Raw genomic sequence first — 18,601 nt, 5'->3', positions numbered from 1 at the left:
TGCACGCGCAAGGGGCTGAGGCTGGTCCCCTCTTGTCCTGCCTTTGGGCCACATGGTGCACTGGCTTTTAGCTTCATTCTCCCTTCTGTCAGTGGTCGATCCCTGTCGTTGTCCCGTACCCGTTGACTGGACAAATGTGTGATGCTCCTGCCACAAGCACCCGCCCCGGGTGGGAAACTATAGCGTCAGCGACGCGGGAGGCTGCTGGAACACAGGACGCTCTGGCCGTGTGCACTGATAGAATGACTGTGCAGCTGACCGCCCCTCGGGGCGGGGGCCGTGTCCTCTGCCCTTCCACTGTCTGTCCTGCAGTGTTAGGGGTCAGGTGTTGTTCACTGGAAGTGGTTATGCCCAGGTGCCACCAGTGCCTGGGAGCGGGGACACGCAGTCACTCCATCTCTGAGAACACATACTTGGTGGTTTCTGCTTTTACTGCTTTCTGAGCACCAGAGTGAGCTGCCAGTGGGCTTTATGGTGGCATCATTTTGGTTTTGGATTAGTAAGTTGGGACTTAGAGCATGGTCTTTCAGAAAATCCCATTTACTGTGACTTCTAAAAAAAAAATTAGTATTCTATCTTTGAATTGCAAATTAAAATTTTTCTTAGGGTTTTTTTTTTCCTATCACATTTTCCTATTATAATAATTTAAGAGACTTTTAAAAAATTGGCTCATTCATAACATTAATTAAATTCTCTGATGTTTTTTAAGTCCTGTGCATGAATGCAGTGTACTTTACTTTCTTTTGAAGTAGTTTACGTCTTAATAAGCACACTCTTCCCAAGTACTTGAAATATATGAATCTAACAAATGTAACAGATAAATATGCTAAAATTTTCGCTCCTTTAAACATTCTAATACATTTACTGTGTATCTTAAAATTCTCTAGTATCTTTATATCAGAAATCACACCTGCAGTATTAAATTACTCATTTCAAATGGAACCAGAAGGATAATCTGTATGGACTTCAAATTACTTCATATATTACAGATATTTTAGATAATTAAATCTGTCTTGATTATTCCTAAAGAAACACAGAAGTAGCCCTGGGCTTGATTTAATTTATTATCGTGGTTCTCGATTCTGAAACTGAGTGATTTAGGACCCCTGGACTCCTGGGTTCTCCTCCCCAAGGAGGCTCCAACTTCTGGCCAGAGGAGAAGTGGTCTCGCTTCTGTGGTCCCCGCAGCCAGCAGAACCCAGACATCTCTGTGCCGTTCTGAACCCACTTTGACTTGTTCATGTCATTTGTGGGCAGCTTTTATAAAACTTTTCCACCTGATTTGAGCTGGTGGACTTCCCTTTTCCTTCCGAACTCTTGCTTTCTGACCAGGTGGCTTTGGGTTGGACCGTGCCTGCCTCTGGTGCTGGGGAGGTGGCAGGTGCGCTGCTGCCCCGTACTCACTGTTTTGTCTCCTGTGCCCAGTTGTCCCCGTGATCCTGAAGGCGCTGACCTACGAGGAGAAGCGGGGTTCCTGCAGCGTGGGCACCAACGTTAGAGATGCTGCCTGCTATGTGTGCTGGGCCTTCGCGCGTGCCTATGAGCCCCAGGAGCTGCAGCCCTTTGTGGCCGCCATTTCCAGGTAAAGTCTGTCAGATGTGGCGGGGTCGGATGTGCCTCTGGGGTTGTCCGTGGGATCATATCCTCCTGACAACACTGCGCACGGGAAGCAGCCGGTGCGGCACCTTTCCCGCAAGAAATAGGTATTAATGAGCTAATAGGATAATTTTAAGGGTGACCTATAGAAAAGAAGCAGCTCTAAGAGTGAAGCTCCTTTTTTGTGGGTGAGCGTTTCAAACCAGAGTGTTTAGGAGGAATGTTCTAGAGGCTCTGGCTGGCCTGTGGCTAGCAGATCCTTAGTGTTTTGGATGGTGTGGAAGAAGCACAGGTGGGGGGCTCGTGACTCGATCTTCTGAGTGTGTATTCGTGTTCTACTGAGAGAAATTCTGGAACTTCTGCCATCATAGCCTTCACCTTGGAAGGAGTTCCTAGGGAAGGCTCAGGAGCGAGGGAAGAAAAAGCTGCTTTTGTTAAGGGGGCTGCATTCTGTCCAGCCTTAATATTCCAATTTTTATGGACTTGCCCTTGAAATTCACTTGAGGCAACATTTATTAGCCTGCTTCGTCGTCAGTGCCTTTGAAACAAGAATCAACACTCTCAAGAACAGGTTTGTGAGGCAGGAACAATATATTTTCTCTGGTTTCCTGGTGAAAGAACTGAAGCCGGCAGGCTCATGAGCCCATCAGAACCCTGTGTGGACTGCGGCACTCCTGGGCTCCTGAGCGCAGGTCCTTGGACTTCCGCTGCGCATGCCCAGCTGGAGCCTCCCGAAGGCATCTCGGCACCTGTGACGTCATGCCCCACTTTTAGGATCTGATGTTTTTTTGCTTGGGAAAAGTGCAAAACAGATGTATTCCCAGTAGAGTGGATTTTTAAGTTAATTTTTGTACTCTGACTTGTTACTCCGTCTTTGGACTAAAATAAGTTTCTTTGATTTGAAGAATGTCAGGTCTCCACTTCTTGTGGTTAGGTGGCCAGGGGAGGGGTACTGAGCACGGTGGCAGCCTCTGTGTCAGTCGCAGGCGAAATACTTACCTGGCAACTTTTACTAAGAAATGGATTTCAGAATGATGCTCGTGTCGTGGAAACTGCCTCCCACAGCTCTTAAGGAGGTGCCGCCCCGAGGTTTGTGTGTGAGACCCTGCAGGTCTTAACACCTGGAGCCGGCCCTCTGCCTCAGGCGGCCCCGGGTGCCCGCAGGAGCTGCCGACCTGCCTGGCAAGCAGCAAGCTCAGAGGGCAGCCAGGGTCTCGGCTCCTGCAGCTCCTCCTTGTGGGTGCAGAGGGATTGGGGACTGGAGCGTCACTCTGTTCTCACTGGTGTCCCATGTCCCCAGGATTTGAGGGCTGGGAGAGGGGCCTCAGGCCTGTTTACCACCTGTGACGTGCGCCTGGGGCCTCTGTCGCTCAGTCTTGACTCTCACATCAAAGCGAAGCCTCCAGAGGAGCCTGAGGACTCTGATTCCTGTTCAGGGAGATAAAGTGCTTCCGAGGAAGTCCTAAAGAGGCCTGGCTCCTCCTAGCTGTGTCCACCTGGGGAAGTACAGGGCGGAGCAAGAGGGCTGTGGCCTAGGAGATGCTGTCTTGTGGAGCAGCCGGCCCGAGGCCAGGAGGCCCAGGGGGTGGAGGAAGGCTGCGTGCACCTGTGCCCCGCACTTGCCCATAGCCTCGGCTGCTTGTGATCCTCAAGGAGCAGCGAGGGTCAGGCTGCCTGGGGAGACTGCCAGCGCCTGGTTCCTGCCTACACCTTGTCCCCCACTGGCCACCTGCTGCATTTGCTCTCCGCTGCACTGTAAACTGGCTTGAGGGAAGGCACTGCCCGCTGCTTTCTTGTCCTGCCCCTCAACTTCTTGGAAGTTCTTCTGTAACTAGAGAATGAAAGCAAAAAACATACTTATTATTAATGTCAGTCACAGGGCAGTCAGACTTGTTTAGGTTGGTACTGTCTCATGCTGTGAGGTGTGGGTAGGGGCTGTGGTTCTTCCCATTCCATTGAGGACAAGCAAGGGACAGTGCTCAGGACACTTGCCCAGAGTCTCACAGCAGACAGGTGCTAGGTCAGGCCTGTGCCGGAGGCGGATGCCCAGGCCCAGTGCTGCACGAGGGTGCGGCCTGCCTCTGTGCTGAGACGTCCTGACGGTCTCCTCTGCAGCAGACACACACTGCTTCAGGGGGACCTGGCTCCTTACGTGGTTGTTCCCATTTCAGGGTGCAGACAATCCTAACACACTTGTTTTTCAGTGTAACATTTGTCTGAGAACTGTAAGCTTCACAGGAATCTGTGTCCCTGCTTTCTCCAGGGATCCTCTTTGGTCCAGCCTGATGGGAGAAGCAGGGCCCAGGGCTAAGTGGTTGCCAAAGGAAATGGGACCAGAGTGAGGCTTTGCTCACCTGGAGAGCAGGAGCCTTGCACGTCCAGAGCCATACAGAAGGACAAGGGGCCATCACGCTCACCGTTCTGCACTTTGGGGAAAGCTTCCTATGGCACTAGGGGGTCCCAACTCTAATGTCCCCTCTGATGTGTGGGCCCAGGGTTCTCTGCCAGGGCTCTGGGCTTTTGGCAGGGAGGCTCTTCTAACCGCAGGCAAGTCTGCTTTCTGAGACTTCAGAGCTTATTGTTGCTACTGGTCTCTGATGTCATAGAGAAAAACATCAGTGAATGGAAAGATGTTGATAAACGTTAAGCGTGGCCTTTGCGTGTCATGGGTGTAGAAGTTGGGGGTCAGCCTGAGTCTGTGGGTCCCAGGCCCTAGATGCTTGGACCAGCCTGCCAGTGGCCTGCGCAGCAGCCAGTGAGCTCCTTTCTCCAGAGTGTGCTTCCCACACAAAGCCTCTGCGTTTTTAGAGGCGGAGGGGCACCGGCACACCTTACTCCAGGGTCACCATCCGTTGTTCAGAAAAGGAAAGACAGGCTTGGGGCCCAGTGAGCTGGCTCTGCACCACGGGAGGGTCCCAGTCTCTTGACTCACTTCCTGGTAAGTGACACTTGGCGGGAGGGCTTTGAAGGGACCACTGGTCCGTCTGCCCGGGTCAGTTTGCCTTCGTTGGAGTGAGTGCGCCTTTGCAGACTGCTTGTGGCAGAGAGGGTGGAGCGGAGTCCCTTCTTTGGGAGTCTTGGGGAAGGATCTTGCAGGGCCCCACCATGTGTCTGGGACGTGTTGGGAGGGTGTAAAGGTGGGTGTTAAGAACGCTGACCTTTCTGAGCTGGGACTCATTTTGAGCAACTCACTGAGCGTGAAGGACCTGAGAGCAGTGACTGTGGCAGAGGCCAGCGTCTCTCCTTAGAAGCTCCCTGGGTTCCAGCGTGTTCTTCGATCTCGGGGAGGTTGGGTTCTCTCACTCCCTGGGCATGCCCAAGTAATTGCTGGGATCACACACATGGAGACCGGTAGCTAGCGGCGGGGGTGGGGTAGGGGGGTGGGGGGGTTGAAGACTCCTGGTTCATTACCTTCCTGATTTCTCCTAATTAACCTGGGAGTTTCTGTGAGAAAGGCCCCTCTTGTCCCCTCTCCCGGTGCCCATCTCAGGATTAGATGAGCCGGTGCCCTTTGGAGCTGCGCCCAGCAGGCTTTCAGGCTAGTTTGTCAGGTTCTGAGGGAACCTGTGCTCTAGCTCTTCCCGTCCATCTGGACTGTGGGCATCCGGGGGCGGGAGGGCGGGCTGGGAGGTGAGTCATGGTGCTGGGGAGCCTGGCGGACGCTGCCGGCATGCGCCTCCCTGCCCCAGGAGTATCGGTTGGGGTGTGTCCTTCGAGACCTGCCTCCCTCAGTTTGTAATAAGTGACCACATTTTAATTGTCAGCTTTTAAACCCATTAATCCTGGCTCATGATAAAACCATGATATCTTTAATTGTACTTTCACAAACTCTCCAGTGGATCCTGCAAAAGTAGACGGTTGAGATCAGAATGTACTTGTGGAAATGAAGTAGCAACGCCTAATGAAAGGAACTGGGGTGGTAGTGACAGTGAGAGGGGCCTGGGTTCAGGGCAGGAGCCCAGGTAGAGGGTCAGTCTGTGGCCCTCACCTCCTCGGACGGCTGTGAGACAGGCTCACCTCCCGAAGGAATGTGGAGCTTCTCTCCCTCCTGGTGAATATGCACTGACCCTCTCGGTCTTACAAATATCAGAAAGGCAGTTTTTTAGGTAGATTCAATCATGTTTTGAAATGGTCAGTTTAAAAAACCCGTATTTCTTAAGCATTATACGCAGATTAAGAGACTGAATAATTATTTTGGGGAAAAGTAAATAGGCCTTCCTGAAAAGCCACTTGTAATTTAGGAACAGTGAAACACAAAGTTAAAATGGCCCCGAATGGTTGTGCGTTACCCATAAAATGCCTTCTCACTGGTCATCAGGAGCTAATTTGCAAGAAGAAGAAGAAAAAGGAGCCGGCTGTTGCTAGCGTGTGCGTTGGTTGTCACCTTCTAGTGATTTCCTCACCTGAAACTCCTTTGTAAGCCAAGCCCCTGTTGACATCAGCCCCGCAGGGCCCTCCTGCGCCAGCGGCAGCGCCCACTCAGCCTGCGGAGCAGGCCCGGCAAGCGGCTCGCAGCGTGGGCAGGGCCTGGGGATTGAGAGTCCCAGATCTCTTCCTCGAGGGCAAGATTGTCCTGAAAAATCAGGAAATGGCAAGCATTGCTCAAAGCTACGTCTTGTTCTCACTCAGCGATTCTTAATGGCAGACTTCCAGAGGGAAGATAACCCTTTTGTTCTTCAAGAAAAGTTAAATGGTGGTTAGTGACCAGAGTGCGCTCTCCTGTCCTCCCGGTAAACGCCACTCAGCCTCCACTGTGGCTCTGCGGGGACATAAAAGTGCCTCAGAAGTTTCTTGTGTTTTACCACCTTGTTAACCGGTGTGAGCATTGCTTCTTACGACTCAGGGAAGGAAGATTGAGTCATGGGCAGGTCCTGCGTTTTACTCAAAAAACGATGTGATTTGCACTTTCAAACAGTGTGGCTGGATAATAAATAATTAGTCTGGTGTTTATCTATAAAGTTCCTTTACTTCAGAATGACAGGATCAGTGTGTTACTTAGGGTAAAAACAGTGTATTTTGCCTTTTTTTTTTTTTTTTTACTATAAAACATTCTACAGGTTAACTGAGTTTGGGGTGAGATCTGCTCTTTGCTGTACCCGTTGAAAACCAGGTGCCTGGAGCTCAGGGCAGGTAGAGGCATGCAGCTTCCCCCTGGCGCGGACAAGAAAGAAAAGTCCCTTTCTGTTTGACACGGACCATTTCTCTGTGTTGGGAAATCCTGGTGAAGTATCATATACGCTCCTCCAGCGAAAGCAAACAGGTGAAGACACTGGCGACGCGTTCCAGCCCGACTGAGGCCCGGCAGGCAGCGTGCGTGGCTGGCCTGGGGCCACTCTTCACGTCCCCTTTCTGAGTGTGGAAGGAGGGCTGGTGACTCATGTATTCGGCTTTGTCCAGCTGAGGAAAGGGGACCTCAGGCCTGTGGGAGCTTCCATAATTATATTTGGTCAATATTATCAGACCTGTGTTTGTTTGAAACATGCTAGTATTTCTCGATAAGCCGGTTTTGTTCTGAAAGTGTGAAATTTTGTTCTGAAAGTGTATAGAATTTTAGTCAGAATGGTATTAGAATCTGGTTATATACATAGCTACCCACACAGTTGATGTCTTGAATTAACCTCAGAGCCTGTATACGGCTAAAAGTTGTGTTTTTAAGGGGTACTGCTATATTTTTCCTACTCTGTTTTGTTAAGTTTGGTAGAATGTTGATAAATCAGGGAGTGTTTTCAGCCGTTTACTTGTGAATGCAGAAGGTAACGTGACTAAAGTTGAGGCCGTGTGCAAGGCCCCACGGCCAGGCTCCCAGACTGCAGCCAACACAGCCCCTCGGAGGCCAGCTGTGTGGGAGGCCAGCTTCCTTCCTTCCTTCCTTCCTTCCTTCCTTCCTTCCTTCCTTCCTTCCTTCCTTCCTTCCTTCCTTCCTTCCTTCTTTCCACACCGTAGTGTGTGCTCACCAACAGGACGCAGGGGATCTCATGCCCAGAGCCGGGCACATGTGCCACGCACAGTTGGTTCTGCTCAGGGTTACTTAGAGATGGAACCTTCTGGGGCTCCTGTGATGCATGGTCTCGATACGTTGTCACTCTGTGGCCAGTTAAGACAGGAGCTGCATGGTGTGCGCTGGGCCTCGTCACAACTCCCCTCCTAGCTGGAGGCTCTGGGTCCTACTGACCCATGTGAGGCTGAGCTCGGGCCAGTGTAAGCCCGTGTCTTGTTGTTCTGCAGGGGCCCTCAGGCCACCACGTGGACACCCAGCCCCGGTGGCTGCCTGCTGTGGTTATTTCGGAGCCGGCTGGAAGGGAGGGAAGTAGCTAACATACATGGCAAAACAAGAAGCCACCTTCCAGAGCCATCTGTTAATACTTTGGCTCGGTCGCAACACGAACTTGAAGGCTTGAAGCTGAGCTGTCTTCATGGGGCCCCTTCCCCCACCAGCCCCTCAGAGCAGACTCATTGTCCGCCGCGCTGGCCTTGTGAGAACACTCACAGCAAACCTGCGAGTTGTCTCAGGGGCCTTGGCTGCACCAACAGGAGCCTGGTTGGAAGTGGACTCAGCCTGCCCTGAGTGGGGCCAGCATGTCCACAGACGGGTGGGAAGGGCCCGGAATTGTTGAAATGGACCCATCACTTAGGAGTAACCTTAAAGGGGTTCTGGCTGGCTTATGGGGTGGTTTCACAGTTCTTCTCGACATTTGTGCCTTTCTCTCGTTAATCAGTGTTCCATAATTTGAAAATTATGATTTAGGACAAATAGATTGATAGGAAATTTTAAGAATTCAATATAAAATGCAAACTTTTGGTAGTATTGCCTGGACCCAGAGTCAGTGAAGTTGTAAGTTTCCATTTTTCTTGTGTCAGATGTTGAAGCAGAAAATCTTGTGAATATTTTTTCCTGGAATACATATGATCTTATGGATTATGATAAAGCAGCTCTTGTTAAACGTAAACAGTAGTAGTGAAATTTCCATTAATTCTGAGAATATGTTTAGGAACGCATACCACACATGTTTTTGTAAAGAACAGCAGTTATGTAAGTTTTAGTTATTGAGAGATCACATTAACACATCTCCATGAGTTTAATGATTTCTACGATTTTATTAACAAAAGCCAGTGTGATGTTGCAATAGGTGACTTTTCTTTTAAGCCCAGTGTTTTTTAAATCTCATTTCGTCTGTAGTTTGTGGTCAGGAGTTTAGAGGAGAAAGGGAATAAGCTCTGGTGAGAGAGTTTTGCTGAACTTTTGGCTTCGCCAGTGAAAGGACCCAAGACACTGAAATCTTCAGATGTTTAGTTGCTTTTCAGAATTTTAATTTTGAACCAACTTGAGACTTAAAGGAGAGTTATAAGAAGAGTAGGAAAGTCTCCCGTGGGCCCTTCACCAGCTCCCCTCGTGTTGTCACCAAGTGCACCCACAGTGGGAAATGCACGCCCCATAGTTTCTCGCTTGCAGCCAGTCTGTGGTGGTGGCCTTGGTGGCGTCTTGGCTGGGGCCCACCCCAGACTCAGTGTGGGGGATGCGGCCCTTGGTCCTCTGGTTGAGGTGGGGTCTGTCAAGCTACTGGGATTGTCTTCCTTTATGCGTGACATGTATTCCCAGGGACTCTCTTGGCTGTTCTCTCATAAGGAAAAGGCGTTCTTCTCCCCTTTTACCCACTGCATGATCTGTGGATGTCTGTGTGGGCTCCTGGAGGTTTCATTTGCCCCTGGGCCTGTCGTCTAACCCTTGCTGGTTATGCTGTTCAGATGGCTCTGCCGTTGGCCTTTGGGAGTAGTTTCATGTTGGCTGCTGTGTCGTTTCAGTGGGACTGGGACTTTCATCTTTTTGAATACCTTCTGGTTTTCTAGCATGACAAGATTCTCCAGGCTTATCTTTTGTTCCCTTGGCCCAGCCCAGAAATCAGCTGCTTCCAAGGGTTTGTGTTGGGATCTGAGATCCGGACTCTGCTTACTCTCCGATGCACAAGTGCCCACCAAGCGTGCCTCCAGCCAGAGTCCCTGCGTCCGTGCGGACTGTGCGACGACAGCCCAGCACCCCGTTGTCCTAGCTTTCTCTTCTCTTCCCTCTCCCTCTCTCTTCCTGGCTCTCGTTCGTGGCTGTGTGTTTACTTGTCCGCATGCAGTGTCTCCAGATCTGCTAGCCCACAGCCTACGAGGGGCACATCTCTCCTGCCCTGTCAAGGGTCACACAAGCTGGCCCTTGCTGTGGTGCTGCTCTGTGTAACAGACGCATGCCCTTGACTGTCGGGGTCCCCCACTTCCTGATGGATCTTTTACATTTGCTGCAATAAAGTTCCCTCCTGCTGTTTACCGTTCTGTGGGTTTTGAGAGATTCAGAGTTGGGTACCACAACTATGGTCCCAAACAGTAGTTCTGTCTTCCCTGGGTCCCCCCCTCTGCCCTTGGTAGTCGGCCACCCTGGCCCCCTGGCCACACTGGCTTTGGGCCGTATAGTTTTGCCCTTTCTAGAATGTCTTCTGTATGGACACATAGAATATGTGGACTTTCCGTTTAGCAGAACGCACGTAGCTTCACCTGGGTTTTCTCGTGAGTTGATGCTTTATTCATTCTTACTACGCAGGAGGGTTTCGCAGTGTGGGCATGGAGGTAACTTGTCTGATTCAGGTCTCAGTGGGCTAGAACCAAGGTATCGGCAGGGTGGGTTCCCTCTGGAGGCTCTGGGGGAGAATCCATTCCTCTTCCAGCTTCTAGAGGCTGCCGTGTTCCTTGGCTTGTGGCCCTTTCTCCATCTTCAGAGATGGTAGCTTCAGGCCAAGTCCTCAGGCTGTGTCTCTTGGGTCTCCTCTGCCTCCTGCTTCCAGTCCCAGGGCCTTTGTGACTGTGTGGGGTCTATTGACATAGCCTCCCTGACCGGCCCCTGCAGCCTTAACTGCCCTCTGCCTGGTAATGCCACATGTTCACAGATTCTGGGGTCACCGCCTGGAGATCTGTGCCAGGGGGCGTTGATGTGCTGCCACTCGGTATTGACGGACGTGCTGCAGCTCGAGGGATTGGTCGGGTTCAGGAGGTCGTTGTTTAGGCTGGGAGAGCTGGGAAGTGTGGATGTGCCGAAGAGATGTCCCAGGGATTTGGAGGGAGGAAGAGGATTGAGATGTAGAAATAGGAGTGGGTCGTGTCAGGCCCTCAGCTATCGGGGAGGACGGGTGATGTTGCTTTGAGGTGGCCTCCGTGTGTCTGAAATACCCCTTTTTAAAAGCATTTTCTCTGGGCTGGCAGGGGATGCGAGTTCTCGCGTCATCCTTAGAACGAACACTGTCTCCACTCCTGCCCCAAATCCTTTGTTTTCATTGCTAAAACTTCACAAAGTCAAATGAGTGGTTTCTGTTTTATCAGTAATAATTAAGTGTGATGACCTAACGAAGAGGGGTTTAAATGAAGTCTGATGAATGTTATGAGCTTGGAAAAGGCTTCCTTTTCTCAGAGCACGGTTGTGGTTGGCTTGGGGGTGGGGGCATGGCCATCTGGAGGACTTTGTGTGACCCTGATAGCTGATTTTTGCACTTGGTTGGGTTTCTCAGCAGGGGCAGGGCCCAGAGGCTCCACTGGCTGCCTGTGGACGACCCTGTGTGCTCACTGTCCATCTTGGGGAGCTCTTGCCTGGTCCCGAGCATCCGTGTCCACGTCAGCCCTGCCTGTTTGCTTCTCCCCTCCCCCCAAGCGTGGCTGGTTCTCATCCTCTGGGCTCCCCCAGAGCAGGCTGAGCACAATCTGCCTTCCAGGCCCCTGTGTCCGGCAGCTCTTCTCCCTGTGACTTCCCTGGCACTCAGGTGTGCGTGCCTCACGTGGCTTGGTGGACCAGGGTCAGCCGCCTGTGGTGCTGGGAGCTCGCACACAGCATGCACTGAGCAAATGGAAGAGGCTCCCAAGTCATGCGGCAGGGTCTCTGTTCTTCACAGATTTCCTTTTAACCGTTTTTCCTCTTTTTCACAGCGCTCTGGTGATTGCCACAGTGTTTGACCGAAACATAAACTGCAGGAGAGCGGCCTCTGTGAGTTCTCTTATTCTGTTCCTTTTCCTGACGGTGTGGATGGGCTCTGAACCGTGCCCTGCTCTGCTGAGCAGGCCACGCACTCGTGGACGCTGCCCATGTACAGTGCCTAGGCAGCCACTCAGCAGAGTGCCAGCTCACATTTCCTCCCAGTTTCAGGGGGAAGGGAGTGGTCTTTAGCCTGTGAAGCGGGGTCAGGATTAAATGCCCCACCTCCAGCACACCGAGAAATGCAGCCATCTCGAGCGTTGTGAGTGGATGACGTAGTGCCTGATGACCAGACTCAGCTCAAGGTAGCCTGTGCTCCGGGGAAGGAGAAGAAAGTGGGTTCCGGGTGTGTGACCTGAGTGTGACGGCAGAGCAGGTGGCTTTGAGCCTCAGGAGTCGATGCCAAGCAGAGGTCAGCTCAGCTTCACGCAGTCGCGCTGGGCCTGGAGCCTCACTGGACGTGCCTGGCAGTCCCAGTGGGCCTTCCTGTGTTTGAACACCAGTGCCTGCCCCCCCCCCCCCCCCCCCCGAGCCTGGTCATGTTTGGGGTGCATTCTGTGTGCAAAGCACTTTCAGCAGGCAACACTGACCAGGAGTCTGCTTGAACATCCCACTGCTCCTCCGACAGAGCTGGGCTGTGGCCCCAAGCTCTGCTTCGGGGGTTCCTGTGGATGCTGTTAGAGATGATGGCTGCCAGGCCTTGTCCCTGGGATGCTCGCTGGTGACGTCATGGCTGTGCCCGGGCTTCACACAGGGCTGTCTTACTGATGGTCAGTCACTTAGATCAGGCTCAGACATGGGCTGGTGTAGGTGCTGAGGGACCAGAAGCCAGAGCCAAGAGTCCCTTCAGCAGCAGAGCCTGGTAGCTGAGGCGACAGACCGTCTGGAGACAGGAGCCTTAGTTTCAGGTACAGACAAGCAGCTCCCCAAGATTTAAGAGGTGAAGAATGGACATGGACAGAAAGGCTGTGCTTTGAGAAAAATGTGGGGGTGTAGCTGGTTGTGGCTGGTGGGGGAGGTGAAGCCAGGAGGACCCTGGTGATGGCCAAGGTTTGGTCTCCTTATGGTTCACTTTAATGGGAGACCTGCAGGAGAAGGGTCCAGCCTGAGAGGCACTGGGGCCTGAGAGGGTTTTCTGTGAGCACTCTGTGTTGTCAGAAATGGGGGTGTAGGGGACATAAATGTGTTCTGTGGGTGGTTGGACTGAGGGGTTGGATTGAGGGCCCCCAGCTGGGACGTGGAGAGAGCTACCCACCTTGCCCTGGGGGGCCTCACTGCATCATGGGGAGGTGGCCTTCCTGGCTCAGAAATGGGCGAGCCCCAGGGAGACGGGCAGGTAACCATGGGAGGGCCTTGATCCGGAGGGCTCTGCCCACAGACAGGGGGGCCGAAGCTGATTTTAGGTGTCCAGAGGGGAGCAGACACATGCTGTTAGCGACTGGTGGTAGAGAGAGGGTGGACGAGGCATCTGTACCCCACGGGCTGGTCCAGGGAGAGGTTGTGCGAGTTTGTGAGACGGATGAGGAGAAGAAGGTGTCTGCTAGGAGAGACTGAGAGCCGCTCGCCGAAATCCACATTCAGGGTTTGAACATTCGCTTCAGTAAGGTTATTAACAATTAACGGAAAAAGATACCGTGGAGGAGATTCCGGCTGGTGGGAGAGGGCGCAGGCCAGCAGTTGGGCTTGTGCCTGGCTGGGTCGGAGGTGAAAGGTAGGACTCGATGGTAGGACACATAAGTGCGCTCAGACTGCCTTCGGCACGTGGTGCCCTGCCCTGGGATGGGGGGTTTGGGAGAATCAGTGCCATGCTGGGCATGCTCCCATGTGCTCTGGGAACACGTTTTGGGATTGTTAGTGTCACACTCAAGCTGGGACAGTGCAGGCTGGAGTGGCTGGGGGCCAGGGAAGTACCTGGATTAGGTGGGAAAGGATGGGTAGTAGGCAGTGGCATGGCTACACAGGTAAGGTACCCACGTGCATAGTTCTTGAGGGGTGGGCCCTGCTGGATCAATTGCAGTTGGTTCCTGCTGCTCCTGCAGAAATGCCAGCAGTTTCTTTCCCACAGGGAGGAAGCCAGGCCAGGCAGCACTCGGCCACAGCTCTCTTTTTCTGTCCTGCCATTCCCAGGCCAGGGCTTCAGCTCTCAAGGGCATCCTTTCCAGGGCACCTGGCACCACACATGGGCCGTGGGGTGTGGACCCAGTTTCCGGGTCTTGTCTTGGGGTTCCTGTGGGGCTGGCGGCTCCGAGGCGGGAATGGCCAGTGGGGTCTGCACCCGTGGCTGGCTCTGTTGGGAGGAAGGTGTGGGAAATGGCAGGGCCTTCACCTCCCTCTTACTGGTGTGTGTGAGCTCAGGTCTGGGGTGTATGTGCTCCTTATGGCTCTGCATACAGACTCTTGTCATCTGTGAGTAAAAGAGAAGCTTACTGGTGCTTTCCAGTCTTGATGGCTTTTCTTTTTCTTGCCTAAGTGTGCTGGTAAGAGGGGCTGCAGGTACCGTGCTGAGCAGAGGTGGGGACAAGGGACACCCTGCCTTGCTGTCAGTCTCAGGGACAGGCCAGCTTTCACCGTCGGGTGTGGTGGTTGCTCTCAGGGTTTTGTAAATACGCTTTAGCAGGTTGAGGAAGTGCTGCTAGTTTGTTGTGAGGGTTTTTTTTTTTTTGTTTGTTTTGTTTTTTGTTTTAATCATGAATGGATGTTTGCTTTTGACATGGTCAAGTGGTTCTGTGCTGTATTCTGTTAATATGATGTGTCCTATTAATTGATTTTGCAGGTATTAAACCAACCTTACATTCCCAGGTTAAGTCCCATTTGTCTTGGTATCATCCTTTTTCTTATGTTGCTGGATTCAGTTTGCCAAAGTTTTGTTGAGAGTTTTGAGTCTGTATTCGTAAGGGATATTGGACTGTCGTTTCCGTTTGTTGTGATGTTTTTCTCTGGCTTTGGAATTAGGGTAATCTGGCCTCATGGAAGGAATTGGGAATACAAGCTCTTCCTCTTGTATTTTGTAGAAGTAGTTTTAAAAGCTTGCCGTGGAGCACCTGGGTGGCTCAGTCGGTTAAGTGTCTGCCTTTGGCTTAGGTCCTGATCTCAGGATCCTGAAATCGAGCCCTGCGCCGGGCTCTCTGCTCAGCGGGGAGTCTGCTTGTCCCTCTCCCTCTGCTGCTCCCTCTGCTGCTTATCTCATGCTCTCTCAAATGAATAAATAAAATTAAAAAAAAAAAAAAGATTGCTATTACTTTATTTCTACTTTATTTTATTTATTTATTTACTTGATTGACAGCACACAAGCAGGGGGAGCGGCAGAGGGAGAGGGAGAAGCAGGCTCCCTGCTGAGCAGGGTGCCCAATGTGGGGCTTGATCCCAGGACCCTGAGATATGACCCAAGCCGAAGGCAGATGCTTAACCCACTGAGCCACCCAGGTGCCCTGTCTTTGTTTCTACTTTAAATGTTTGGTGGAAATCATCAGTGAACCCATCTGGGCCTGTTCTGTTTTTAGTTTCTTGTTTCTTTGGAAGTATTTTGTTATTAATTCAGTTTGTTTAGCTTGTCTGTTCTTTCTAGTGAAGGAACTTCTCTGTCCATCTAAGCTGTCAGATGCAGCGACAGGACACGGGGGGGTGGGGGGCAGCACTCCCTCTGCCACTTCTCATGCTGTGCTCCGTCCCATGTCACCATGAGGATGGTTGGCACTGCTGTTGACACGTGGTAGGTGCTCCACAGATGCATGTTTCCTGAGTGGGTGACTGTGGACCCGGGGACCAGCATGGCACCTGCTTCCTTTGCTTGGGATGATGCCGGCGGAGCGTGGGCCTCCCTTGTGTGCGGGAGCTCGGTTGGAGAGTCTCCTGTGACCCTGGACAGTGCCTGCCTGACTGCCTGCTCTCTGTACCCAAAATAGGTCTGACATAAGAGGTGCTGGGCCTTGGGCCCTTCAAAATTTTGTCTCAAGAGAGAGTTTGCCAGCAAAGTCAGTCTCTTCTGTGTTCATGCAGTTTTGTTTCTGTTGTCTGGAGTGTCAGTAGGAAGCCCCATGATTCCTTGAGAGGCCTTCGCATCGCTGCCCTGACATTTACCTGCTGGCCATAATCGTAAGACACTTTCAAACACCATGATCATTTTTTGTTAAGTCTGGACTTAAGAAGTAGTACATTTCTTTTGTTTACTGTAAAGTCAAACATTTTAATGGGAAGCAGCAGTGAGATCAAAGCACTGATACGTTTATAAACCCTGAGGAAAGGGTGAAAAAAACCAGAAATCATTTTGTTTGTTTTTCAAGTTGGAATTAAAATCCTTCAAAATTAGCAGGAGATTCTTTGCATAGGACATCATCTATATACAGCTGCTTACCTAGCAGCTGTAAGATTAGAAGTGAGGGTAAGAGAGGCATTTGTTTAAAGCTCACTTGAAAAGCTGAGGACTGAGTAGGTGGTAACTCGGAATGAATTCCCTTCCCCGGCGCTGCCTCCACAGATAAAGGCATGTTTTGCCCTTTCTGGCTCCTGCTTGTGCCCATGTTTCATGCTCTCTGTGGTGGGTCATTCCCTGCTGAGGTTAGGAGGCCCTGGGCCCATGCGCTCGCCCGAGGACGAGGTTACCCTGCTCACCCAGGGACCACAGGGCCACGCAGAGGGCGTGGGCACAGAGAGGGTTTGAGCTGCTGTGTCCCTTTGGACCTTCCTCTGCGTCCTGCGGTTCCTGTGTCACCAGTTCCTGCCTGCAGTGTCGCGACGTGCCTCCAGGTCTGTGCTGGTGATGGTAGAAATGTGAGTTTGCCAGGCACTGTGGGGCGTTGATGAGTGCTGTGTTCAGTCTTCACAGCAACCTCGTGAGGATCTGAGTGGGGTGGCGAACGGAGGCCTGACTGGTTGATTAGGGTAAACACATTCGTGAACACTTAGTTATGTAGCTGTTTAGTGTTCATTACTCTCCACGTTGGAAGGTACCCACCTGGCCTGCAAATGTGTCGACATTTTGAGAAGACTTGTCCCGAGCTGGGAAGGAAGGAGTGGTGCAGATGGGTGGCCCCGTGCTTCCTCATGCGAGGGTCAGGGTGAGGAGGGAGACGGAGCCTGCGAGCCGTGCTTCATCCGCAGTTACACTAAGTCTCCTTAAAGGCCACATTTAGCTAAAAGATGTTTGGTGTCTAACCCTCTGTGTTGCTACTTTCTGACTTTCTGTGTTGCTGTTGCATGGATGGAGTCGTGCAGCGTGGGACTCTTAGGACCGCTGTGTTCCTCGCAGGTCCGTCCTGCCCCTTGCTGGTCAGCTCCTGGTGGTGGCAGAGCCGCAGTCCCTCGAACCGTTGGCATGTTGTGGGAGCTCTGGGTTGTGTCTGGTTTTGTGCTGTTTTAAGAATTAAGCTGCTGTGAACATTCGTGTGCGGGTGTTTGTGGGACTGTGACTTCTCTTTCTGGATGAATGCAGCAGGACCGTGGCAAGCTGATGGTGGTTGCCTGTTTAGCCCAGCGTTCCGAGGCGCTGTGCCGTTTCACCTTCCCACCGGCAGTCTGTCCGGGATCCCGTCTTCCTGCAGCTTCGCCAGCATTCTGTGTTTGTTACATGGTCCTATCAGGCGTGTAGTGATCCCTCGTTGTGCTTTTAAGTTGCCTCCCTTTGATGGTGAGCACCTCTCCATTGTTGTTGCTCCCGAGCCTCCCCTTTGGTAAAGCGTCTGTTCGAGCCTTCTGCCTGCTCGTTGGCCGCTGTGTGTGCTCGAGTGTGGAGCTTGTTACGCTCCAGATGCGAGGTGCTCCCTCATCGGCGTATGGCTCCCGGGCCTGCTCCCAGGCTGTGGCTTCTGGCCTCCTGACAAGGCGTTTCGCAGAGCAGGAGTTTTAAAGTTTGACGTGACCAGTTTTTCAGTTTTTCTTATGTGGATTGTGTTTTCAGTGTCCATTCTCAGAATTCTGGCCTGGCCCTCGGTCGTAAAGGCGTTCTCTGTTTTTCCATTCTGTTCCACCCCTCTCCGTGTCTGTCCTCTGTCCACGTGCAGTCAGCCGCCATGCTGAGGACAGCCATTCCTTCCCTCTCTTCTTCAGGACTGCTTTACCTGTTCCAGGGCTTCGTTTTTCCACATAAATCTTGTATTACTTTTTACCTTTTTGATGTCATCAGAGTGGTAAATGGGTTCCTAAATTTTGTTGTTATGTAAATTGACATTCTGTCATATTTCCATTGCCTTTTGGTTGGTTTCTTATTTTCTTTAATGAATTTATAGCAAAAGGTTCAAAATGGTATGTAGTGAAAATTGAGTCTCCCTCCTTCCAGTTTGAAAGCTGTGGGAGGGCCATGGGAGAAATGCCCGTCTGCTTGTGCCTGGAGACCACCCTGGTTCTGGTTTTCTGTGGGACCTGCTTGAGATGCTGGCAAGGGGCAGACTCGAGTCTCTGTGCTTTGGTTTCTCAAGTTCCTTTCTGCACACCTGCGTATGCTCCCTCTCACGCCCTGTAGGTACGCAGTGAACTGCCCCCACAGGCTCCTCTCCACGGGAAGGGGCTGCGTCCATGGGCAGGGAGCCCTCCCAGGCTGCCCTGACTTCAGACCTGTCGCACGCTGACCACATGGCTGTGAGGTGGTGGCCTGTGCTGCTGTGCTCGATGTCCTGCTCTGTTGGGGAACTCTGAGCCCTGCTGCTTTGGGCAGAGTGGAGTTGGGGGCACCAGCTGGGTAGTAGATGGGAAAGGAGGCACTGCCCGTGTGCACAGGCCCTGCTGTTGTCACTGTGCAGATGGCCTGCCCGTCACCCCTCTGCAGAGCAGGTGGGGGTGCAGGATGTGGGGCCAGTGGGGAAGGGCCAGCGGGGATGGGGGCCAGCAGGGAAGGGCCAGCGGGGAAGGGGGCCAGCGGGGAAGGGCCAGCGGGGACGGGCCGGCGGGGACGGGCCAGCGGGGAAGGGGGCCAGCGGGGAAGGGGGCCAGCGGGGAAGGGCCAGCGGGGAAGGGGGCCAGCGGGGACGGGGGCCAGCGGGGACGGGCCAGCGGGGAAGGGCCAGCGGGGAAGGGGGCCAG

At 52.4% G+C, this 18,601-nt stretch overlaps 1 protein-coding gene across 2 annotated transcripts in view; it reads left to right on the top strand.

Moving 5' to 3' along the window:
- The window catches only part of TBCD (tubulin folding cofactor D), a 160,421-nt gene that overhangs the window by 86,142 nt on the left and 55,678 nt on the right, over positions 1-18,601 (top strand). For both annotated transcript variants that reach the window (XM_045774877.2, XM_045774875.2), the window contains exons 14-15: positions 1,426-1,582; positions 11,545-11,602. In XM_045774877.2, the coding sequence (XP_045630833.2) occupies positions 1,426-1,582; positions 11,545-11,602 (215 nt within the window). The remainder of the gene's footprint in view (positions 1-1,425; positions 1,583-11,544; positions 11,603-18,601) is intronic.

Source organism: Ursus americanus, chromosome 23 (genome assembly GCF_024610735.1).
Source record: "Ursus americanus isolate L20-20 chromosome 23, mUrsAme1.1.p, whole genome shotgun sequence".
In the NCBI taxonomy this organism is placed as follows: domain Eukaryota; kingdom Metazoa; phylum Chordata; class Mammalia; order Carnivora; family Ursidae; genus Ursus; species Ursus americanus.
This window is presented reverse-complemented; position numbering and strand designations above follow the sequence as displayed.